The sequence below is a fragment of the Amphibalanus amphitrite genome, unplaced genomic scaffold (genome assembly GCF_019059575.1).
Source record: "Amphibalanus amphitrite isolate SeventyFive unplaced genomic scaffold, NRLGWU_Aamphi_draft 001150F_arrow, whole genome shotgun sequence".
NCBI classification, from domain to species: Eukaryota; Metazoa; Arthropoda; class Thecostraca; order Balanomorpha; family Balanidae; genus Amphibalanus; species Amphibalanus amphitrite.
The window spans coordinates 183,002-209,906 of NW_024882644.1; the positions used below are offsets into that span (position 1 = coordinate 183,002).

The 26,905-nt window shown below is 51.3% G+C and overlaps 1 protein-coding gene across 1 annotated transcript in view; it reads left to right on the forward strand.

Annotated features, from left to right (window-relative positions):
• Window positions 1–6,756: 6,756 nt before the first annotated feature.
• Window positions 6,757–26,905, forward strand: part of LOC122370613 (indian hedgehog B protein-like) — a gene marked incomplete at its 3' end in the record, with an annotated part of 33,649 nt that continues 13,500 nt past the window's right edge. Inside the window, exon 1 of the mRNA XM_043346344.1 lies at window positions 6,757–7,369. Coding sequence (XP_043202279.1) covers window positions 7,046–7,369 — 324 coding nt within the window. The remainder of the gene's footprint in view (window positions 7,370–26,905) is intronic.

Genomic DNA, 26,905 nt, shown 5'->3' on the forward strand with positions numbered 1-26,905 from the left:
AGTGGTATCACCCTGTTAGATGCAACGTTTGCGTAGTTATCAATTGAAGTAAGTCAATAGCATTGTCTGTGTTTTTCTCACCAACGCCCGGAGTACTATCGCGGGAAACTGTGCATTTTGTCCTAAACTGGTTTGCGAACTGTTTGATATGTCTTCACTGTCTGATGAAACACTTCTTGAGTTATAGCTGTCATGGAAGTATGATAATCTGGAAATTGTTTCAGCTGTGCGCTGTGGTACGCGACATTTACTTGTCAATAAAACTGTCCACAAACATGTATGTTTATTATTTGCATTATTTACACACAGTTTGACGTTTGAAAGTGAAACACGACAACCAGCCTGGCGCGCACCTGTACAGTGACACACATTTACTTACGCACCTGTACATTACACACAGTTTGACGTTTGAAAGTGAAACACGACAACCAGCCTGGCGCGCACCTGTACACATTACATCACAGTGGCAAATCTCATATCGCCCAGCAGGCATGAGCCCTGCGGGTTAAGCGGACCCGATGATGCTCGGCACCATGTGGACCCTATAGAACTGTTTTAGGAGTTCTAGGTTTACAGTCCATGAATCGCTTCTGGCGATGGTAACGATGTGTAAGTCACGAGTCGTCCAGACAACAAAGTCACACTTGGTGAAGCCACTTAACCACATCTGGCCCTGTACCTGGTGGAAGTAATCGTGATCTTCTTTAAGATTCAGGTTTTCGTCCAAGAAAAACTTTCCATCTGCTTGCACGGCTTCCTGGATCGTTCGACACCTGTGTGTCCACGGACACTTCACCTCTAGGAGTGTATCCCCCACTACACCATCTGGAGAGGCCCCAAGCATACCATCTTCAGAGAGAAAAATCCCATTCTCTTCCACCTTTTTTCCAGTGCGATTTTCATACGCTCGCTTTGCAGCTGCTTCGTGGGTTCGTCCCCATTTTACAGCTGCACTGCCGGATGGGTCATAGCCACCAAGGAGCCTTTTGAATAGTGACTTTGGGTATCTTCCTCTGGCAATTGCCTTCAAGACGAGGCCGAAGTTGCTCGATGTCAGCCTTCCCTTTCTAGCAACAAACCACTTGGGGTTTTTGACCTGACCACTGGTCACCCTCTGCACCTCTGCAATCTCTTCCTTTGAAAGAGACAGCATTGCTAAAAGGAAGTGGGACTTGTCAGCTGATGCATGAAACTCAGCACTAGTTAGGATGCTGTCGATGTTTGGTACCTTCTCTTCTGGGGAAGGCTGAGACTCTGGAGCCAACAGCCATGCCAGCCCACATGGCTGCTCCCTCACCTGGTCATACAGCCATGCCAGTTGGTCCTCTTTGACAGAGCTCACCAGCAAAGAACTGTCTTCCTGGGGGAACATCTCCTTTGCTTTCAACATTGTCGCGTTGCTGGATCCTCGGTTCCATTGACACTGCCGATTAGTCTGCGACCAGTTCTTCTGTGCATACAGAAGGATGGCAGCCATGTGGGAGCACCGATGCTGACCATTTGGGCATGTGCAGCTTCCATCCACTGGCTTCTTGTTCTCGACAGTGACCTGAAACACAGAATAACAACAATTTACACCTTTGCAGCAGGTAATCAGCAAGCCTTATTCAGATTTTTATTAAATACCTGCATGATATTTTTCTAACACATTAGTTCAAACCATATTCAATTAATATCAAAGTGGACGTTTCACTCAAGTGAAATGTTTATCATGAAAATAAGTTCACAAAATGAGCACAATTGATTGCAGCTGTTTATATTCATAGAACCTTCCAAATATGCATTATAATCATAGTTGATATTACAAAACATAAATGTTTTGGACAATGACTTGATGTTAGATTTTAGCAAAAAGGGATTGCTTTTTAAAAGTATATGCTGTATATCTGGGGATGCTTTAATAAAAGTAAACAAAAATAACTGAAATTTGAAAGCGAATTTCTTTGAGTGATCTTGAATGAAGTGAGACTGAAGATTAGATACATCGCCTAAACCAAATTGCCATTTCCATTTCAACTTATAAACCCTCCTATCCATTTAATTCCACTAAATGTCCATGGTTGCACAGGATGCCACACAAGTCTGCCGCACACTTGCTACGTAGATCAATTGATCTATCATTTTACTATACACTTAAATTTAAAACCAAGCTAACATCAACTACACTCCGGGCTGGAGGAGGTCAGGTCCTCCACAAACAATACCAAGTGGCCTCGGTACTGGTAGGGCAGACATAGCACGAGCTGCCATGTGAGATATCATAGGTTGAAGGTGGTAGGTTCAAGGTTGTAGGTTGTAGGAAGTAGATTGTAGGTCAGGTTACGTATCTTTGGTTAGGTGTTTTGATTTGGTTAGCAAAATGCATTCTGGGGCATATGGCAGCTCGTGCTACGTCTGCTACCGTGGCATCTCATTTTTCCTATTCAGCTTTTGCTAAGGTAAAATAATGCAAGATGCCTGTCACATGGGGATAATATAAAGAACTATGGAGTACCTATGTAGACTCGAATGAAAATATATAATGAAATGTTTCTTTTATTTGGTCATGTTCACTCAATACTTTTGCCACATTCACCTCATTCTCAATTGCAATTGCAATTTTGTTCCCACATTCATGCCACGATTTCATGAAGGCAGATTTCATAAAGTACTTGAAATGCCTATCACAAGCATGAAGAAATACTCACTTGAACATCATAGGTCCTTTTCTTCATGCTGGCCTCAACAGAAGCCACAATGTATTTGCCATCCTGCAGGGCAATGGATCGGATTTTGCCACCATCCAATGCTCTTTCACCCTTCTCAATCACACTGGACATAGTTTGAAAAAAATCACCTATGGCTGCAACACTAACGAAGGCCATGATAGCTCACACCATGCCCAAACACGTCAAACACAGCCTGCAGCCCAGAAACGTGCAAATGTCCGTAACGTACTATTGTTTTCACGTGGTTTTCACCAAATGTCACATATGCGCCACAAATGCTAACACCATTGTGAATTTAGTAGCCTCACATTTCTTTGGGCTTTTTCAGCCAAATTTCGATGAAACTTGAAGCAAATCAATTTCAGAAATGTTATTCATCCATCTAAGTTTCCAAAGAAATTCCAAATCAGGGTCGGACAATTTTTGAATCGCCACAATACACCTTTCTAGATAATCCCCTATCTCTACAGCATTAGCGCAGTCAGCTGTTGGAACCGTGACGTCACACTTAACAGCCCTATTGGGCCCCCGCCCCTATGACCCATCCGGGCCAACCTGGGTACCGGTCCCAATTCAAAGGGACCGGTCGGCCGCCCGGGCGGGCGGGGCGCCGGCCTGTCGAGTGTCGGGTCGGGTCGGCGCTCCCCTCGCCCGGGCGGTGGTTAGGGGGCACCCCCGGGAAAAATGATTTTCCGGGGGTGCGGGCGGGGGCCCGCGGCCCGTGATTCGTTACGCCAACGAACAATCGAAACGGAAGGAGTGGCGCCCGCTCACTGTCTTCGACAATCGAGTTTACTATGTTGTGCATGCTGTGTGTCCTGCTATGCATATGCTGACGATCTCAACCCCGGCCAGAAATAAGCGGTATTGCTGCACGCTGTTGCAGTTTGTGTCTGCGATTTGTGTTTGGTAATTGTTGTCTGTGCAATAAGCTGTGAAGTGTGCCGTGTCCAATAAACTTCAGCGAATATGAAAAAAAAGAAAAAAATAATAATTATTCTCCCTCGTTTTTTAATTACAGTGGCCGAAATCCAACGAGGAACGCAGATTTGGGGATATAGGTGGGTATTGGCGACCAGGCTCAAGCAAAGGTTTGTGGCGACGCCCTGGAAAAGTGTCCCTAGAAGTTCTGAAACCGTGGTGACGCCGCTGGGGCCATCGAATACGTTTTCAGCAATTCTACCGTCTTTTATTTACGAATTATAGGGGAGAGTGCGGTAAGACGGCCCCCTTTAGGGAAAATGCAATATAATTGCATCCACCATTGAGATATGTGTGCATTAGAATAGGCCAACTATTTCTCCCTCTTTACGAGCGGGAAATTGTGCATTGTCACCTACGTAAGTGAGCGACACAGATGTTTGAAAAAAGTCTTGCAAAAGGCTGTCTTACCCCACGTGGTGGGTAAGACGCTCGGGGACAGTAGCGGCGGAACACCTTCAATTAAGCCGACTTTCTGCCGACTTTCGGTCCGATTCTTTCCATGCAACGCCCATAGGGCTAATGTTAAAATGCCAAAATTAAAGGGGGCACGGTGCCCCGGTGCCCTCCCCATTCCGCCGCCTATGCTCGGGGAGAGTCGTCTTACTTTATACTTACCTTATATACTTACTTATACTTACCTTACTTACATTATACCATAGACCACTATAGTGATCTATGCTTATACTTATCTTATAGCCGGAGTCGGAGCCACCGAAGATCCATCAACTTCGCAGCCATTCAAGGTCTGCCGAGTCTGAGTTGGAGTTGGAGTAGATCGGAGTCGACAGTCGGAGCCCGGAGTTAGAGTCGAAGTTGTTTTTTTTTTAACCGGAGTCGGGGTCAGAATTGGAGGCGTCGAAAAAGCATAGACTCCGCAGCCCTGACGCAGACATTGAATTTTGCGGGGGGGGGGGGGGAGCGTCTTACCCTCAACGAGAACTACGAGAACTCAACTACAACTCAACTCGTATAACCAAATGTCTTTGAGCTTCTTTTTTCCAAGCGATTCAATCATGAGGCGCAAACTCGTTGCAACACGTAAAGCGCCTCTATGAGGTATGGACAAAATGCACCTGCAACATAATTTAAAGACCCTCACAGAGTTATCAGATGGAAAATGATCAGACAAAAATTTATATCAAAACATGTCAAAACATAACAGTGCTCACCGCCTGCAAACGCCAAACGACACAACCACGGAACCGAAAATCTTGCCCTCACAAACAAAACGCAGAAACAAACATGGCAAGAACTTACAAATATAATATGGCCAAACACGCCCCTCTACCATTATCATGGTGAGGTTCGCTGAGACCCCCACCAGGGCGCGGGATATGAACCTGCAGCTCATGTCGGGTCGCCTTTTCCAATAAGTGTCATTTGGCCGCAAAAGGGCTCTATATGAACCGGGTCCCGAGATCACGTGTCACGTGCGTCTCCGGAGCTGCTGAGAGATGCGATCTGCATCCTGCAGTAAAATGCCCATTTCCCTCCAAGTAAATAAGACATCGTAAACTATCTACTGTTTTAGCCGGTCGTCCCGCCTCCCCTGGCCATCATTCTGCATATCAATATGTAATTACGCACGGCGGCTGTCTCCGTACGATGTTGCTGTGTCGTCCAGTGGGCCCGCCCTCTCTCGCCGACACCCCCGGACCGGTCACCGCGTGACGCTGCCGACGCACCCGGTGCGCGTGACCTCAGAGTGTGCGCCCAGTGACGCGCCGTGACGGTGCTGAGTAACGCGCTGTGACGGCGGCGATAGGCGCGTGCCGTGCAGCGCGCAGCGGTATCGGACGGCTGACCTCTGACCGAGGGCCCTCACCGACACCGGCCTGCGCCATCAGACGCGGATAGCGCCGGCCGATCACTGAGCACCGGCCGCTGATACAGAGCCGAACACACTGATCAGGTGCTGGGCGGTACGCAGTGGGTCGGACCGCCGAGGCAACAGCGGCACAGGCCTATCAACCCTGAATAAACACTTCACGATTGGAGCTCTGACGTCACTTTTTAAGGTCGTTTGAGCTGGGTCTATTTGAGCTGTTTCGTAAGATTTGTTTATTCGACATCAACTGTTTTGTTGGATGTTACGAACGCAATTTTCCTTCTTCCCTCCATCTTCAACCATCGTCATTCTTTTGACGATGGTTTGCAATTGAAACGCTCGGTTGGGAGCAAGTCAGTTGAGGGCTCCATTGTGACACCAGACGAAAAACGGCATAGCCTGTCCCTTCCAACAGATCCATATTCCGCAACGCCGCCGCGGCCAGTTCCTTCTAGCTTGCAACGAACTCACTTATGATGGACTGCCAGGTGGCACAGCACGTGATCAACTGTCAGCTTGGTCGCTGCGTGGGCGCACCACGCAGCGCCGCGGCCACTGCGTGAAGACAGGGCCCAGAAGCACAGCTGCCACATAGCTGGGCGGCATGGAGGCTGCGGCTCCCGGCTGTTAATAGCCGTTTTCACAACGGGCTGTCCGACGAGTGCACCTAATTTGACCAAACCTGCACCTAATCTCTTTTACAGCAAATATCTTTATGTTATGAATTTATTTCAGTGTTTTAACCGATGATGCTCTCTGATAATATGACAAAGCAGGCATAAAAGCAATTAGTACCTACAACCCTAGCTGATAGCTACTAAGAGACACACTGAACCTAATTTGACCAAATCTGCACCTAATCTGCACCAGATGTGAACCAAATGTGTACCAGATGGCCGTCGTGAAAACGGCTTATATGACCTCATTAAATATATGGTTTTTGAACCGTTATCGGAGTTTTGATATAAATACCGATTTCAATAAGATAAATCGAAAGCGTGGGATATGGCTCGCTAGTATTACGTGCGCTCCTCTCCCAGTTGAGAACCGTCCCCAGGTGAGGTAAGAACCGTCCCAAAGGGCACCTCTCCCCAGGTGAGACCGTCCCCAGGGAGCACCTCTCCCCAGGTGAGACCGTCCCCGGCGGCGCGGTGCGGGTGGCCGCCCGCTCGGCCAATCACAGCGCGTGCTCGCCGGGTGGCGGTGGCGCTCGGGCGACCCGCGCCGACCCGCCGCAGTTGCGACGCACACCTCCTCGGAGAGACCACACAGGCGTCCGCCGACCGACCGATACAGCCGACCCGAGCTCCGGCCACCGTGTGACGCGAGGTCGCGCCCGTGAGCCGGCTCTGTGGTGGTGGTAGGCGGTGACCGGTCGGGCTGCGGTCCGTGTGCCGCAGTGTGTGCGCTGGTCGGAGTGACGGCTGGCGGAGTTTGCGTTGTCTGGTGCCGAGTGGGCGCCGGTCTGGATTCGGACCGGGTCAGCGGGTATGTCGGCGCCGCGCGCCTGACCCGGCGGCCGGCCATGTGTGTGCGGCGCGGCGCGGGCGGCTGGCGGCCGCAGCTGGCCGCCCTGCTGCTGACCTGGCTGCTGGTCACCGACAGCACGAGTCGAGCGTGCGCGCCCGGCCGCGGGCACTACCGGCGCCGCGCGCCGCGCAAAGTCACACCGCTCGTGTATAAACAGTACGTACCGAACGTCAGTGAACAGACTCTGGGCGCGTCCGGCCTGCCCGAGGGCGCCATCGCACAGCACGACCCGCGCTTCCGGGGCCTGGTGCCCAACTACAGCGAGGACATCCTCTTCAAGGACGAGGAGGGCACCGGCGCCGACCGGCTGATGTCACCGGTAAGTCACCCGTCTGTGCTGATGCGTGCTACACGTGTCACCCGTGTAGCATCTTGAACCCACGCCGCTCCGTGTCCGTGCCACCTGTGCTGTTCTCTGTCATCTGTGCCACTCGCGTGCTCCAGTGTCTCCCGGCCGCCCCCGGCGCTCGGTCCTCCCCGGTCTGTCTGTACCGCCGCTATCGGCGCCGGCCGTCGGTCCGCTATCGGCGCCGTGTCGGCCGTTCTCAGGTGCGCCGCGCGCCGACACTCTGTTTGTCCTCCGATACGGCCCCGCGCGGCGCGGCGCGCTCTGAACCGGCGCCGACCGACTCCGCAGACTGGTCGAACCCCCCAGAGTATATACTCACTGATTCAGCGGTCATACCCGGAGCAATGCGCTAGAATGTCCTGATGCGTGGACAGTCGATCGCAGAACGTTATCAGAAGCGCGTGATTCGGGCGAGACGTACCGTTTCATTGGAAAGAACAAAACATTATAATTTATTTTAGCCGCTTTATTAGCTAACAAAGGTTTTATCAGAGGGTTTTATCTACGGGAGAAATATATCTCGCCAGCTGTAAACGAGTTAACCCTCGCATGTGTAGGGGGGGGGGGGTCGGATGGACCCCCCCCCCCATGGTTTTTCGCGAATAACTCGCGTAAAAAGCGGCCGATCGCGACGAAACTTTCAGTACCCTCGCATTGATCAATTTTACACCTACCCTGAAAATTTCATGACCCTGACCCAAATGACCTTTGACCTGTGACCTCTTTTCCGAGACCATGTTTGGCCGGAATCGCGATTTCGCGTATGTCGGCTCGCACTAGCCGCGTGTTTGCAAGCTTTTCGTGGTTTCAAACGTTCAAACATGTGATTTGATGTTACTCCCGTGTGTGTCAAGGTCATCTGAAGGTCAGGTCAGGTCATTGACCTTTGGTGACCTCGGGTGACCTCGGGTCACTTTTTCGAGTTTTACATGTTTCTAGGCTAGTTTTTGGAGCTGAATTCGAATTTAGCAACCATTTGAACATTTACGAAGTAGTTTTGGTGACTTCGTAACATGTTACGAAGCTGTCAGAGGCGGTTGACACGTACTACGAATACCCGTCACGATGCCTACTGGTTGACCTGACCTGACCTGACCCGACCTGGTCTAAATGCTTCAAGACGTCATCTGTGATCAAAACTAACACGATATTCGTGATCAGCACCCCGAAAAACCCCTTAGCAGCCACACTTTACGACTTTCTAACAGGTCCCGATTTTCCCGACTTTGGGTCATTGACCTGACCTGGAAGGTCAACCAATGACCTAGGACCTTAAAATTGGGTATCATCGGCTTCCTCTCGTCACGGGCAACACGCTCGTTTTTTCCGCGAAGCTCTAGCTCGATCAGGGGCCAAACGGCAAGGGGGGGGGGTCCAACCGACCCCCCCCCCCCCCTACACATTAGAAGCTGGCAAACGCCGCACACATGCGAGGGTTAACTTTCAAGTCATTTTGCGGTTCAAAGTAAGTAATTTTACAGCTTTCCTCAGCCGTTTTGCCGTGCTCTAAATATGCCGAGCTGCACGGCATTGCCGCATGTCTCGTCAGCCGTGTGTCGTTGAAGACGCTCCCCGGAAGGGTCGCTTGGCCCGCCGGTCCGCGGCGCCTCGAGTCCCTGCCCGTCACCTGCGCACCTGCTCCCCGGTAACCGGACCCGGAGCGGAGCTGCGGCTCCGGCTCCCGGCCCGGCTCCGGTGTCGGACGCGCGCCGGCCGTGGGAACCGGGCCGCAGCCGCCGGACCCCGGCTAGAGCGGGCCACAGGCCACAGCTTCACCTCGCGCTCTCTGCCGGAGTGCAGTTTGGTTGTCATTGCTCTTCATTTATGATTCTGAGTGCGGTGTTGATTCGAACGTGTGTGCGATCAGTTGGCGACCAAACGGAATGTTATAGTCATTTTTGCCAAGTTTCATTGCCCCAACATATTTTTTCGATTCCGTTCATGAATGATCAAATCAGGCGTGAAAGGAACCGATGCAGTAGCCGGCCGGTTGAGGAAGACGTCTTATAACCGTTCAACATCCTGAAGATCGTTTGATCGTCTAAATGAAGATCGTCTAAGCTAAGAGGTCGTAGTTGAGTTTGGCGCTGCCTTGTAGCGCTCATTGAGTAGAGCTGTGCCGATTCCAAGCATTCCTCGGCGCAGTGTTTGTGTACCGAGTGACGAGTCGCCCCCGCTGAACCCATTGGCAGGTAGCCGGCGCCCCTCGCCTTGAGTGGGCCATCATGGGCTCCGTTTGCCAACTACTTACCGCCTGTGTTGGGGCGCGGGGTGCCGCCACCGCCACAAAGGCGCTGTTTGCAGGCCGTCGGCCGACTTTGGCGGCAGTGTTCCGCTGGCCGGCGCGTGTTGACACCACTCACACACAGACTGCGGTCGGGGGCGCTCCCACTGACCGGACACGGGGCTGTGCGCTGGCCCAGTCCGTGGACCTGCTGGCCGGGCCACCCAGTCCGCCGGGGCTGTCCGCTGGCCCAGTCCGCCGGGGCTGCCAGGGGGGGGGGGGGGGGGGGGCACTCTGCCGGGGCTGCCGGGGGGCCGCTCTGCCGGGGCTGCCAGCCGTGCCTGACCACTGCAGCGCTCGGCAGGCATGCCGGGGCTTCGGTCTGCTGCGTGCCTCTGCTCAGCGAAAATGTGACGTCACAACCATACCAATTCTTTCTCTTTTCATAAGACAGTACATATTTCTTATGAAATTTAAGGTATCGTTAAAATGGGAACATAACCCCTCGGTTTCCATTGCCATCTAAAAAATTAAAACCATTTAACCCTACCATTTGTTACTTGTGAAGCTAAAATACCTTAAGTGGGGATGACAAATAGGCTTTGAGACTTTCGAAGCTCAATCGGTACTTGGTTTTTCTTTCGGCCCTCAACCGTTCCATATTTTTTTTCCCGATATAGGTTTGTGCTTATTTTAAAATTGCGATAAATGATGCGACTTAAAGAGTACATTTCAAATATTGTGCACACATAACGCAAGACAGCGCAACATAGCGAATGTTGTGACTAAAGATGTATGTTCTGCTTGAAAGGGAATTGATTTCTGGGTCGATTACATTAATAGCGCTAAAACATTAGGGTTTAAACGGTATGAAAACATCCAAAGCCTCCTTGGCATTGCCACCGCAGCTGACGTGCAAATGGTTGAACGATGGTGCAAGTGATAAAGTCACTATTAGGGTTGCACAAGTCAAGTAGGTAAGCATTGAACATGGGGCACCGGGCAGAGAGGAGGGGCGCTAAACCGGAGACACTAGGGGTAGGTACCTATTTGCAGTAGTGTCACCAGAAATCAGAACAGCATCACGCTTCACGCCACTTGAAGGTGGATATGACGCAGTCGATGATACGGAGCAGGAGGGAGACTGTTTGCAGGTATTACAGGGAAAGGAATCACAGTTTCAAAGGATTTACAGATCAAGGAGTGCGATTGTTTCACTGTATGATTGGAGCTCTAGGAGCACCAAAGGCTATCGTAATTGCGCCGTGGCTGGGTCATATCAGCAACCTCTGTGCTGTGTCTTATACCTGGGACTCGGGAGGGGAGGAGTATGTACTGGGGACTGGGGAGGGGATGGGGGCTCTCGGTACCGATCTCGCGTATTCTGGGGACGCACAGTGGGCCAGGCGCTTCAAAAAAGCGGAATTAAATCATTGAGCACAGCTGCGGTGCCAAAAACGATTCGTTACAGGGTAAAATATCATGCTAAAGCCGAATCCGATGTCCATTTTCAAATTTGATTGGTTACGCTAGGTCACTGACCTATGACGTCATTATTTAATTTCTGCGCTGCACATATGCCTGGGACAGGCGGGCACTATGCCGCATTGGCCGCGCGTTTGCAGTCTTTTCGTGGTTTCAAGCGTTCAAACATGTGATATGATGTTGGTCCCATGCATTAGGGTGGGTGTAAAGGTCACCTGAAGGTCAGGTCAGGTCACTGACCTTCAATGACCTCGGTTCACATTTTCGAGTTTTACATGTTTCTGGGCTAGTTTTTGGAGCTGAATTCGAATTTAGGAACCATTTGAACATTTACGAAGTAGTTTTGGTGCCTTCGTAACATGTTACGAAGCTGTCAGAGGCGGGTTGACACCTACTACGAATACCCGGCAGGACCCATACTGGTTGACCTGACCTGAGCTGACCCGACCTGGCCTAAATGCATGAAGACATCATCTGTGATCAAAACTAACATGATATTCGTGATCAGCATCCCGAAAACCCCCTTAGCAGCCACACTATACGACGTTCTAACAGGTCCCGACTTTCGGCCATTGACCTGACCTCAGAGGTCACCATTTGACCTATGACCTTAAAACCGGGTACCGTTGGCTTCGTCTCGTGACGACCTACACGATGGTTTTTTTCCGCGAGGCTCTAGCTCAATTAGGGGCCAAACGCGAGGAGGGTCGCATCCCCCTGTGCCGTCGAGGGATGCAAAACGGCCTATGCCGGCGAGGGTTAAACCCTTATTTGTCCATTTCGCGCAAAAATGCGGAAAATATTTGCATTGGGCAGCAAGCTATACACCTTGAGGAAAGTCAGGCAGCAAATATCTTCGTGTTGTTCGGTGACGTTTTCTTTATATCCTTATATAAATTCATTGCGTCGTTGCACTACCACGGTTCCGAACAGGCACTGTAAACCCCACCGCTACTAGTAAGCATGAAATAGTTCCCGGGAACTTGACTACGAGAAACATGCGCAGAAATACCAGCTGTTTTTTTAAAGCTATTTTGTACGGAATAACTTCAATGATTTTACGCTGAGAGCTTTTGAATCGGGGGAACGTAATATGGTACACAGCAGTCATTTCCATCTCCAGTCGGTAAGTCCTACTTTGCGACGTTATAGCATTATCTGCCTTGACATTGGGGAAAGGAAACTTGCTTATTCGGAAACTTTGGACATTTTTACAATACTCTATCCCATAATTACAGGAATTTCACCGAAGTTGATTTTCGACTTAATTCCGCTTTTTTGATGCGCCTGGCCCACTGTGGGACGGGGGGGGCATGTACTGTGGGGGAGGGGAGGGAGCTCTCGGTACCGATCTCACGTATTCTGGGGACGGGGGGGGCATGTACTGTGGGGGAGGGGAGGGAGCTCTCGGTACCGATCTCGCGTATTCTGGGGACGGGGGGGGGGGGGGGCATGTACTGTGGGGGAGGGGAGGGAGCTCTCGGTACCGATCTCGCGTATTCTGGGGACGGGGGCATGTACCGGGGAGCGGAGGCGACTCTCGGTACCGGTGTGGTGTATTCCTGGGACGGGGGGTAGGCGGGGAGGGGGAGGGGGGCTCTCTGTACCGGTGGCAGCCGGCTCTGAAGGTGGCCCTTATCGTCGATAACGGCGGCTATCGTCCCGGTGGCAACAGGCGCTGCACTGTGCAGCAGTGTGCTCACACTCTGTGCGCGCCGCGCGGGACGTCCGGTCCAACACACACGCACAGAAATGTGTGCACTGCACCAACAGACTGACTGACTGACACACTGAGCGCACTGCGCACAGCCTGAGGAGCACTGCATGTGGGACGTGCAAACAATGCACAACGCGCTGCAGTACTTTCTACATAGTGGCTCCTGTGCCTTATCGGAGGTCTCAGACCTGACCTAAGCGATTCTTTGTACTCTCATACAGTTGCAAACCTTGGGAGGCTATACCTATGGCATCCTAATATGGCAGTATGGATCTATCTACTTGTCTCGTTCTCTCGTTTCCGACCGTTTTTCCCTATCATTTTCTTTTTTGCATGTGACACATCGCAGTTCCGTATCGCTCCTTTGAATAGTTTTTTTTTTCGTTGATCACCTTCAACCGTGTTGATTTCCACCTGGTAAATTTTCACGGCCTCTGCCATTGACGACAGCATTGACCTGACCCGGCCTGCCGACCCGCCCGGTGCCGCGGTGCCGTGGCGGCTCTTCTCCCGCGCGGCTCTCTGGCCGGTTCCCACGGGGTACCTGACGGCCGGGTTCGGCCGGGCGGGGGGCGGGGGGCGGGGGTCTGACGGACGGGCCGCACTGGGACACGTTTATGGCAGCGGACAGACGGGCGCGGCGGCCCAGTGACGCCCTGCGCCGGACGGCGGAAGCGGGCGCCGTGGGAACCCGCCCGGGCCAATATAAATACCTGGCCAGTGGCCGGTATGTGAGCCGTCCACTGGGCGTCACCTGTGTGTGTGGGGCCCGCCGACCGCCGGACAGTTTCACGGCGGCCGGCGCGTGAGAGCGGCACGGGGGGCGCCCGCGCCTCGTGCCGATCGGTCCCTGGTGGCCTCCGAGGCGCCTGGGAACCGGCAAATTGGCACGGCCCCACCAATAACGGACAGTCGCCCGGACGGGCCGCGATAGTTCGGTAGCACGGGATGACCATACCTGCCGGCCGCCGTGACATATTTAACGGCTATCCTTGAGAACGGCTCGGGCGAAACAAAGACCCGTGAAATTGACGGGCGTATGATGTCGTAACCCTTCTATCTCGTTTGTTTTGTCTATCCAGAGTTGTGCGGTCCAAACTGTATCGCCGCACATCGTGGACGGTGGAACTGAATCGCATATGGAAAGGTTTATGGCACACAAGAAGCAGAATCTGTGGGAGCGCTGGCGACAATGCATGCCAGCTTCCAGGGTAACCATGATGCGAATAGTTACACACGCTCCACTTGGGAGCACTCTCATATGGGACATGTACATAAAAGTACACCACTGCTAAATACGCTCACTACGACAAAAGCGTTATAAAGCTGTGATAGATAAACCTAGAAGTGAAGATGGTTGCAATACTGCGCTAGCACTTCTTGACTATTAACATCATATTGCGTGTGTTAGTCGACTGCAATAGTTTAACAAATCCCTTTCACGCTTTAAAGACTGCAGTGGGGCTTTAATGCTGGCAGGACGCAGGCACTAGAACCTGCGATGCTGGTAGCACAGTAAAACCAGTTCTGGAAGACTGCGACACTAGTAGCGCACTAGCACCAGCACCAGTTTACCAGTAGGAGGAGACTACAGCGCTGGTAGCAAAGTAACACCAGTTCTGGAAGAGACTGCGATGCTGGCAGCACAATATCACCAATTATGGAAAAGACTGCGATGTTGGTAGCACAATAACACCAGTTCTGGAAGAGACTGCGATGCTGGCAGCACAATATCACCAATTATGGAAGAGACTGCGATGTTGGTAGCACAATAACACCAGTTCTGGAAGAGACTGCGATGCCGGCAGCACAATATCACCAATTATGGAAAAGACTGCGATGTTGGTAGCACAATAACACCAGTTCTGGAAGAGACTGGGATGCTGGCAACACAATATCACTAATTATGGAAAAGACTGCGATGTTGGTAGCACAATAACACCAGTTCTGGAAGAGACTGGGATGCTGGCAACACAATATCACTAATTATGGAAAAGACTGCGATGTTGGTAGCACAATAACACCAGTTCTGGGAGAGACTGCGATGCTGGCAGTACAATATCACTAATTATGGAAAAGACTGCGATGTTGGTAGCACAATAACACCAGTTCTGGAAGAGACTGCGATGCTGGCGGCACAATATCACTAATTATGGAAAAGACTGCGATGTTGGTAGCACAATAACACCAGTTCTGAAAGAGACTGCGATGCGAGTAGCTCACGAGCACCAGACCTGGAAGTTTCGCTCTAGGTCCGTCCTGGAAGGTCCGTCCTACCATCCGTCCGTTCTTCCGTCCGTCCGTCCGTCCGTCCGTCTATCCGTCTGTCCGTCTGTCCGTCTGTCCGTCTGTCCGTCTGTCTGTCCGTCTGTCCGTCTGTCCGTCTGTCTGTCCGTCTGTCCATCTGTCCGTCTGTCTGTCCGCCTGTCTGTCCGTCTGTCCGTCTGTCCGTCTGTCCGTCTGTCCGTCTGTCCGTCCGCCCGTCAATCCGTCTGTCCGTCTGTCCGTCTGTCCGTCTGTCCGCCTGTCCATCTGTCCGTCTGTCCGTCTGTCCGTCTGTCTGTCCGTCCGTCTGTCCGTCCGTCCGTCCGTCCGTCCATCCATCCGTCCATCGAGCCGTCAGTCTGTCCATCTAGCCGTCCGTCTATCCGTCCGTCTGTCCATCTAGCCGTCCATTGCACTGTCGTCACTCGGCTCGCGGGCCAGTGCCGCCGGCGGCTCGTTAATGCGGGGTCACGACCCGGGCACCTCAGCGGCGGTCTGTTCACTCGCGTCATCATCTGCTGACGGACGCAGAAAGGCGCCGCCGCCGCCGCCTGTCCATTTGAAGCTCTGAGCGGCGGCCGGCGGAGGATCAGACGGCGGCGCGGCGCACTTGTAAAGCACGTCTGCCCCGGGCGCCCCGGGCTAATGGGCATTTCCGGGCCCTCAGGGGGGGGGGGGGGTGCTCCGCTCCGGTATCTAATGACGCTGCTGCGTGGGCACATAATTGGAACAGGCTGCACAGCCATACCTACAATTGATTAACTACTAATTTTAATGGACTTCGCATTTCAATGAACAATCTCACCGGCTATGTTGTGAGTACCTAAATCTATAGTGGGAAAACAAATATGAATGCAGAGGCGGATCCAGCTCAGTTTTTTTTGGGGGGGGGGGGCAAACCATAACAATTTATCGATTCTTTCCATGCCGTCCATAGGCGTAATGTTACAGTTATGCCGTTTGGGGGGGGGGGGCAAATGCCCATTTTGTCCCCCCTGGATCCGCCACTGTATGAATGGTAATGAGCAATAAGCTAATGTTCCCGTCTTTTCTAACCCTCAGGAATAACCGATTCCTAGCCTTGGCTAGCCCTATTGCCTAGGACTAACGGCCAGCCCACAACGTCACTGGTGAAAGGGGCTATATAGGAGCCCATCCCTCCGCGTTCGCGCAGGGAAACCACAGGCGAATCTGACCGACTTTCCAACCAATGCCTCTCCCGTGAGATGGGCACAGTCACGGAGGCGCATCAATCGGCCGTCACACCGATGGCACCGCTTAGGTATCGCTTTTCTCACGGCCCTGAAATTTTATCAGCAAATTGAACAGAACGAGCCCGACAAAAAGAGAGCATTGACAATTCCAATGTCTTTAATTATCAAGTTCCGTTTTCCATACGGATGATAGATGAAGTGATGCTGCATCAGATACAGACCACTGAAGGAGAGGAGAAAGGCTGGCCAGAAGGAAAAGACACCATGCACTGTCACTCCGGCTCCAATTAAAATCGGTCACCTTATATCCACATTAAGGAATAATCTAGCCTGGCACAGTTTGACAAGCTGACCCACCACGCAGTGCCCATACATGCTACATATAGGTGTACAGTATATCTAAAAAGTATGTCCCCTGGTTTGGCTCTCCCACAGGAGGCGAATCGGTAACTTGGCTGAATCCCAGTTGCGGCATCCGGCCGCCAGGGTCGCTGCCGCGCGAGCGGCCTTGACCGCTCGCATGTCATTGGCAGTTCGGTCCCTCCCCATCTATACCGAGGTGGGGAGGGGAGAAGAGGGGAAGAGAGGGGAGGGAGGGGCATCCGCTCGGCACTTGGCGATACCTGGCTGACCCCGCGCTCCCTCGCTGACCTTTGTCCTGCCCTCAGGCGAAGACCGACTCCCTGGCCTGTAGCGGCCCAGCGGAAAACCGAGCTCGCGGGGCGCGACTCCATTGGCCCAATCTTATAAATGGAATGCTGTCGTATTCACGGCATTAGATAATATCAATAGTGATACCAGCAGTGGATGTGGTAAAATACAGTCCAAAATAAACGAAAGCACTCGATTCGTGCATAATGCGCCCTCCCATTCAAATAAGCCCGCCCACTTCGATAGATGGTGTAGTTTCTTAGGGCGTAAAAGATGCAAAACACTACCTACCGATTTTTTTTTTAGCTCGGCCACTGGGACCGACAATATACAATTGACTGAAATGCATGAAAACCATTTTGCATTTAGGTAATAGCCGTTTTCTGCACCCAAACTTTAGCCAGTGACGCCCTGTCCATTCTAAAGCGTTTATAAGATTGGTCCCAGCACCCGATTTTATATGAGGAAGTCGTTTAAAAAGCATCTTATTTCTAACGAATTTATCATTATGGCCACTTTTACAGGACGTCTATAGAGCTTTGACTTTTACATTTCTTCCTCGTTCAGGAGAAACGTTTTAACCCTCACCGGACATTCAGGTTTTCTGAATACCGAGGGACGTTGGGGGTTGGAAGTGAGGAAACAACCCCCTTCACCGATTCGCCCCTAATTGAGCTAGAGCCTCACGAAAGAAACGATCGTGTGCGTCGTTACAAAATGCAGCGATCGGTCTCCGATTTAAGGACCAGGGTCAGCCGATGACTTCGGAGGTCAGGTCAAGTGGCCCAAGGCACAGGTTCGGTTTTTGGTAAATAACTTCGCTAAAAATGATCGCAGATCCGCGATTTTAGCAGCATCGTGTTTGCTCAGGCGTGTCGAATGGTATACTTTTTCTTCGGGTGAGATCAACTTAACCCTCGCCCGTATAGAGGGGGGGGGGGGGGGGTCGAACGGACCCCCCTCCCTCGGTTTTTCGCGAATAACTCGCGTAAAAAGCGGCCGATCGCGACAAAACTTTCGTTACCCTCGCGTTAATCAATTTTACACCCACCCTGAAATTGTCATGACCCTGACCTTAATGACCTTTGACCTGCGACCTACTTTTCGAGACCATGTTTGGCCGGAATCGCGATTCGGCGTATGTCGGCTCGCATTAGCGGCGCGTTTGCAGTCTTTTCGTGGTTTTAAGCGTTCAAACATGGGATATGATGTTGCTTCCATGCATTAGGGTGGGTGTCAAGGTCACCGGAAAGTCAGGTCAGGTCATTGACCTTTGATGACCTCGGTTCACTTTTTCGAGTTTTACATGTTTCTAGGCCAGTTTTAGGAGCTGAATTCGAATTTAGCAGCCATATGATTTACGAAGTAGTTTTGGTGCCCTCGTAACATGTTGCGAAGCTGTCAGAGGCGGTTGCCACCTACTACGAATACCCTTACTGGTTGACCTGACCTGACCTGACCCGACCTGGCCTAAATGCATAAAGACATCATCTGTGATCAAAACTAACATGATATTCGTGATCAGCACCCCGAAAACCCCATAGCAGCCACGCTTTACGACTTTCTAACAGGCCCGATTTTCCCGACTTTTGGGTCATTGACCTGACCTGGAAAGTCAACCGATGACCTAGGACCTTAAAATTGGGTATCATCGACTTCCTCTCGTCACGGCCAACACGCTCGTTTTTTCCGCGAAGCTCTAGCTCGATCAGGGGCGAAACGGCAAGGGAGGGTCCAACGGACCCCCCCCCCCCCCTTATACGTTTGCGGCTGGAAAAACACCAATATGGTCGAGAGTTAACCCGGCGGCCGCTGGGCCTCCGCGCCACCCGCCGGCCGCTGGGGGGAGGGGGCATATAGTTGCCCACCCTTTACTTCTGCGACGATATCGTCGCAACGCGAAGAGATAGAGAAGCGAAACTTTGCACACATCTTCCTGAATACCTAGCTGAGGTTGTGTCCAAATTTGGTGTTGATGCCATTTGAAATGGCGTCACAGTGACGTCATATGTGAAATTATAGATTTGCGACTCTCATATTCCTCACGATACATCAGATATATGGGACCGAATATAAAGGACCGATTATTGGTCAGAAGCTAGATGGAAGTGTAGTTAGATGTTTTAGGATGACAGCAGGTGCTGTCTAGTTCATTTACAGTTGAGTTTCATGCTCAGCGTCGTCAGAAACGGTCCATATCGGAAAACGGCAAAACTTCATGGCGTCACTGTGACGTCATCTTAGGTGCTACAACCACCAAACTTTTCTCAAACATTGCCTAGGTATTCATTTGAAGCTATGCCAAGTTTCACGTTCGTAGCTCATCAGGTTTCGGAGATATTTCACAAAACGTAAAGGGGGGGGGGGCAACTTTATACCCCCCAGCGGCTCGTGGGTTAAGGTGTTAACCTCGGGTCAAGGTCAGGTCACAGCCCGTCAGGTCACGAACCTGGTCAAAGGAGGTCATGTTGCATATCAATCGATTCGGCAGGTCTTTTCATATCCATTAGTGGCTTTATCGACTCGGTAGCTTTAGTTGATCGGGAGTTATTGACGAAAAACTGATACCCTTGGTTACGTGATAAATGACGTCACGCAAGATCAACAAAGCAAAATTAAAGCATCAGACCTTGCAAGAGCGCATGAAATCGCGATTCCGTGTGCTTGAGAATTTGAGATAGTTGTATATCATTTCCGGACCAAACTAGCAATTTCCATATTCCCCTGACTTTTAATGGTGAGAGACTGACCTGATCTCAGGCGACCCTTCAGAAAATCCGAGATATACATTTATACAAGTTGTGAGACTCTCGATCATACTATAAGATCCTGTAAGTTTCATCTCCCTATGAAAGCTCTGCACTGAGGGTGTAGCGAAGTTGAACATTTTAGGAGTGTGCACACAGTCCTAAAATGTTGAGGACAGTTTAGGACAGTTTCACACAGTTCATTTTAGGACTGCTCATTGATGACGTCATAGATCAGTGACCTGACTTGACTTAAAAATGCGGTTGGCGTAAAAAAAATCTGACTTATCAAATCCCGACTAAAAAATCGACTTATAATCCGGTTAATCAAATCCCGACCATGTCTTTACCTGGCCATTAATGTTCTAGCCTTACAGGTGATTGTTTGAACGCGGAAGATGCTGAATCTTGGTTAACCCCATACTTACCGCATGATAAAGAACGTCAGTGTTAGAAAGTTAATTAACAATTTTATTTAGGATAGTTTAATTCAAGTGGGTATAATCCGACTTGACAATTTACTAGGAGGGTTTTGTAGCGCTATTAGTTCGGCATTTAAATAAATCATTGCTAATTTCGATCCGGATATCGTTATTCAATGCTGGCCTTTGCGTCCTCAGAAAGTTGTTTATAGTCACGAAGGCTTGCATTGACCCATACTTTCCATTTTTCAGCACTATTATTCGCGCTAGTTGACCAGGTGTTTTCTTCAGCTCTCCCCTGAATCCTTTGGCTTAGACCTGGCGTATCACCCGTGCATCGCAAGACACACCTACCACACACAAGTTCATGATCCCCACGAACCCACATCAGCGTCCGTTCGCTTGGTGTGTGACCCCTTGACCTTTGGCCGCGACAACTGCCAGCTTGCTGGAGCACCCCTCCCTACACGCGCTGCCCCGCCCGCTCCCCTCCCTCCCCCCCCCCCACGGGGTCGTGTCACGAAGGTTCGGGCTTACGCTACTACCGACCGCTGCGCAGCTGTCACCTAGCGCCTGGGAATGTGTGGTCTGGTGCGGATTCAGCCAACTACCGGCTCGCGACACCAGCGCCACGTAGTGGCGACGGTACATTCTTTTTAGACACACTGTACACTGTAGAGCGCGGTAGCCGTGCCGTTAGGGACGCTGCTGAGCAGCCCGGACCGTCCGCTCCCTGGTCCAGCCGCGCCGCCCGTTCCCTCACGTCCCCACGGCTCAGCGGGGCCGGCCGGCAGCACCCCATCCAAGATGGCGGCCGCCGGGTCGCCGGCGGCGCCGATTGGTGCGGCCGACGGCGGGCTGGCCCCGCCCCGCCCCGCCGCGCCGGCCAGCCAGCCGCCCCTGGACGGTGGAATGTATCGGGAGCGCGGGCCGGCGCGGCGCGGAGGACACAGCGCTGAGGGGGAGGGGGAGGGGGTGCCGAGCTGAGCTGTTCTTTCTCAAGGGCACCTCCACCCGATGGAAAATCCCATGGAGTCGCGATTTTGACAAAGGTGATTTGACGGAAATGGTTCCCAATCCCATTAGATATACCGTACCTACCCCAAACCAATCCTCATCAACAATTAAGAATGGTTGTTCCATACAAAAATTAGCACTAAATTCACAATGCGTGGTTTAAGGGGGGAAAATATGAGCGACCCGACCGGCTCGGCCCCGTGACACTTTTCAGTCTTATATCTCGGCAACCGCTCGACTGATCGACAGCCGGTCTTCTGCATCAGATAGCTCCATCCCTGAAGTCATGAATTCAGCTACTTTTAATGCATAGGCCTAATATGCTGCGCTCAAAGCTGGTATGCCCTTGCGGATTGGTTAAAAGGCTCGCGCAAGTCAGTTGGAGGTTTCACAACGTATTTCAATCGTGCAGAGTCAACGCTTGCACCGTCTTGCTCTTTTGCTTATCGCCCACTGTCCATAAGGCGTCTTTCTGGTTAGGGGTGAATAATCATACGATTGTAAGTACCTACTGCATTGAAAGCGGTCATTTAGGTACACTGCTTGTGGGGAAACCATACTTGTTGCATATGCGTTGACGGCATTTATGGTCATGAACGCTGTGTCTGTATTGATTCATGTTGTACTTGAGTCTTGCTACATTAATTCTAAATCGATTAATTGTAATTAATTCTATCAAATGACAGATGTGACATGTATGTAAGTGCATGTATGGCCTAAACTTTTGAATTCATTTTAAAGGAGAAAACGCAAAAAATACCCAACGTTTCGCATTTATTGCTTAGTCATGGGTGTTAGAGGTGACACTTATATAATTCGAAACGTTGGGTATTTTTTGCGTTTCCCATTTTAAGATGAATTCAAAAGTTTAGGCCATACCGGGTGGCCCAGAAAAAACGTTCCCAACTTTAAATCAATATTTCTCAGAAAGTGATAAAGATACAACATTGAAACTTCGAATAGTTAATGCGGCACACATTTTCAGTAAATGGTGTGATTTTCATGGTGTTCGGTAAATTACTTTTTAAACGGTTCGTGTTTCAAGCATGCCATGTAAAAATTACTTTTTTGCTCCGATGTTACTCAAAAATGTGAGTGAACAGGTCACTTTCACCCCTCGGCACCACGGCCTAGAGCCATGGCTGCTACTGGCAGCTAGTCTCATTGATGGTTCGGGTCTCAGGATGACACATTCCATCAGGCAACCACGATGGCTCTGTGCCAGTGGCATCGGAATAAGTTTCCAGTTTTCTAACCATCTTGTGGCTCAAATGCTTTCCTGGCTGACATTCCTGGGAAAAGGTAGCTTTTCAACCAGTTTTCTTTTTTGTAATCTGCTGGCAATGTTGTTTTTCATAAAATGTTATGTGGTCTTCTGGCACAGGAACTAGTCTATTTTAGTTTGTTTTCCTTATCCGGTCGATTTACTGTTTGATCTACTGAAAGGAGGGTAATCAGCAGTAATCCATGCACCGTGCCACGAATCATGATTTGGTGTTAAAACGAATGGCATCCATGAACACCATTTTGGCTCAGTATTTGAATATTTGGCACATAAGTGAGACACAAATATTTAAAATAAGAACATACGTGTTGGTTTCATTCACATGCTCTATTTTTCTATTCTTTTTTATAACATGGGGCGTCTAACCCAAACATCACTATCGTTTGACATCGACAAAAAAAGCAAAAACGTCTTGCTTAATTCAACTCAAGATTGCCAGCTTGAAAATGATGGTATAGTGTTATGATTTAGCATACCAATGCGCAAAGAAATGACGCAAACTTGCTGAAAATTTTGTCTCGTTATTTGCACTCGAATTTGATATATAGGCCTCCAAAGTTCGGAACGTTTTTTCTGGGCCACCCGGTATATACACTTATATGTCACAATTCTTAATCAAGTAGGCTTGTTTTATTCGGTCATCAAAAGTTTTGGGGACCACAATGTCTCAGTATACCTATGCCAGCTGGATAGATACCCTTGACCTTGATCCCTTCTTTGCAGTTCACTTTTTGCGAAAGGAAAGAACATGCACCGTTAAAGTACAATGGCATGTAGCTCTGCTGCCGTCTTTCATGTCTTGTAACAAGAAAACAAAGCCAGCGCATTGAGTGTAGAACGCTTCATGAAAGTTTGTGAACAGCGTCATGATTTTGACTCCTCAATGTGTCATTTTTGTATCTGCATACAATAACCAAAACCCAAAAATGTGGGAGTTTGGTCGAAGTTATTTGACTTGGGAATTTCCCACGCGCATAAGTTATTTTGCGCCCGATCCTGGTAGGGCCCTCCACCATTTGCGTCTGCCCATGTCAGTTCAGCGGTGGCGGTAACATTCCGGGCATGTCGGGCTTGTTCCCAGGACAGGACACCACAGTGGCGGCGCGGGCGGCCATACCGCCCCCCGCGCGCCGCTGTCGACCGAGCGGCAGGGGGCGGCGGCCACCCGGCACATCAGAAGGCCGCCGCGCCGCCACCCAGCCGCTCCATCACCGGCTAATCGGAGCGGGCGCCGGCGGCGGCGGCGGCCGACAGCCGCTGTCACCCGGCCGGCCCGTGTTGGCCGACACTGCCCGCGCCGCCGCCGCCCCCCGCCGGCTCGCACCCTCCCCCCCGCCGGCCGACCCGCCGCGGCGCCGCACCGGCCGGCCGGCAGCGTGACTGATTTGTCCCCATTGTGGCGCGCGGCGCCGCTGAGGGCTCCCGAGCGGGCGCGACTAATGCCGCTATCACAGCCGACCGTCCAGCTATCATAACACGACGACCGGACGGAAAACAGCCGCCCGCACCCGGCCATGGCCACTTCAAAGCGCGTGCGCCGGGGACGGATCAGAGTCTCGCGGCCGGCTCCCGAAGGTCCTCGGCGGCTCCCTCGGCGGCCGGGGAAGGGCTGGCTGTTCCGGTGACCGGCGGCGCCGTGACCCCGCTGACCCCGCTGACCCGCCGGCTCCGGCCGGGGTGTATTGTGCGGTGAGGCGGCTACACTGTTCCCCCGGCCGACAATGGAGCTCCGACACTAACCGATTGGCCGCGGGTGGGCGCCGGAAACAGTGGCCGACCAGCGTCAGCCGGCTGAGAGACCGGCTGCACTTCTGCAGCGGCACAGCGGGCGGGGTGCAACTAGTGCGCTGAACTGTATCCCGTCCGTCCGCCGCATGGGACCTGCAGCCCGTCCAACTATAGCTCATATCCCGTCTGACCCTGACTTCACGGCGTTGTGACCTACAGACCATTCTACAGTGACCCGCACACAGCCGATTGTGGCCGCGCCCGTCCGACTCAGTGGCCTGCCCCGACCGTCCCACCGTGGTTATACATACGTCACCTGCACCAATTTATCCGTCCGTCCCAACATACCTTCACCCGGCCGTCCCACCGTGGTTATACATACGTCACCTGCACCGATTTATCCGTCCGTCCCAACATACCTTCACCCGGCCGTCCCACCGTGGTTATGTAGACATGGCCGTGATAGACTCTATGCAAAACATTATGGCCCTTTCACACGTAGCAACTTTTCAGTCGCCGGCGACAGCAGCAGTCGCCGGCGACCGCCAGCGACCGCCAGCCAACGATCGTGTGTGACGTAGGTATGACGTAAGCAAGTCGGTGGCGATCGCCGGGCCACGGCCGGGCAATCGCCAGCAACTGGTGACGTCAGATCCGCGTCACAGGCCAGTCCAGGGGGGTACGCTCCGGCTGTTAAGCATTATGAAAAATGGTGACAGACGTTTGTGGAGGATTGTCGACGAACTCTTGTTCCGTGAGCAGTACTTACACGCTAGCGGAAAATTCACCAATCAGCGCTCGGCGGTACTCGACGCTGATTGGTCCGACGCTCGTGACGAAATTGCGGGGGACCGCAGTTATTCTCTATGGACCCGAATAGGCTTTTGGATTTCGGAGGGGTTTCTCTAAAATTATATGCTGTTTCGAGCTGTTTTCGAGTTGAAATATATTTCTTATGACTGTTACCTATATAATGGCACCATAAAATCATGATTTTGATAAATATTACCGATGAAATATCGGCCGAAAAGACATGCTGTCATGGTACGGACTGCCCTGCGGCTGATGTGGGGTCCCTAATGCCAGCGTATGGTAATAATGGGGTGACGAAGGGTTATTGGAGACTCTTAGAGCCCCATCAGCATTCAGCATAGGGTCATCAGAGGCCGGGAACGTCCATCAGGGGTCTGAGTAGGCCTGTCATAGGGGCATACATGACACATCATGGCCCATGGGTCAATGTAGATCCATGTAGTTGAAGGGCCAGCATTGTTCAGCGTGGGCTCGCAATTACCTCTGATGGGCATATGCCGTGCCCCGATGGACTAACGCTGGCCCCTGATGAACCATCACCAGCCCCTGATAGGTCTACAAAGCCCACTGCTGGGTCTAAATTGGTCACTGATATGCCCAAATGGGCCACTGAGAAACCCGTACAACATCCCCTGACTGCACCTGCTGGACCAGTGCCGTCCTCTCATGGGCCCACCACAGCTCTTGAATGACCTTTTCAAGTCCCTTGAAGTGCCTTTATTGGCCTAAATGGCCCCTGATTGGCTTATGTGGTCCCTATTGGTCCTATATGGCCCCCATGAGCCCTCAACGTCCCTAGACGGCCTTACATTATATGTCACTGGGCCCTGTTGGGTCAGCACCGGCCCCTGATAGGCTTGCACTGGACCCACCGGGCCTATACCGACCCATGAAGGGCCTATGTCGAGCCCTCATGGGCCTCCGATGACCACACGCCGGCATGTGTGGCCCCATCAGCAGTGGTCCGTCTATCCCATGTACTTACGGTCTTTTTGGTCGATGTGACACCGGTAGTATATAGAAATGTTATGATTAAATGTCGTTATTACACAGTCAAAAGTCACAGAAAGAATATCCAAGCTCAAAAATGGCCTCAAACCCAACAAAAACTGGTACAAATCCCCTTCAAAAGCCGTAAGTCTATTAAACGCCATAGGGGAATAGCTGCAGTCCCCCGCAATTTCGTCACGAGCATCGGGCCAATCAGCGTTGAGTATTGCCGAACGCCGATTGGTCGATTTCCGCTAGCCTGTAAATGCTGCTTGCGGATATAGTTTTGAACAAAAGAGGGTCGCGGCTACTAATTATCGCTTGTCACCACTTTTTCGTCGGGAGCGTTCTACCTGGTTTATATAGCCTTGGGCCAGTCGCCGGCGACTCTTCTCGAGCAGCGGACGCCGCCATGACAGTTTTGTCCTTGGTGAGTGGTTTAGGTGATTTGTGATGCATTTTTGGTTGGTGTGGCTACCTTAAATTTGTTGCACAGTAGCATAGGGATTATTATCTTGTAGTTTGCCTGTCGTGAAGCTGTTGTGACTTGAATTTAAGCTTGATTCGACAATATTGGAGGGTTTATGTCATTTGTGGCGCACTTGCCCATGATCACCCATGATTTTTATTTGTGATAAATATGTATTTTTTTCATCAAAATTGAATATTTTAATGACATTGAAATTGACACTAGTTTCATAAGGTAATGAAAACTTGCTTGTTGTGTCACAAGAACATGGTTTACATTCAGTATCAGTGCCCGGCTTGAGGACAAAGTGCCTACCCATCAGTCAGCTATTTGCCTACGTATTCGTGCGCCACAAGGAAATATTTGATAGCAACAAAATATTATATTGCTGCTCATTAATTAGCATGATCAAAATCAAACAGGTAGCTTTGCAATTTTGTTATTGTTTCTGCTGGGGTTTTCCTTGGTACCATGGATAA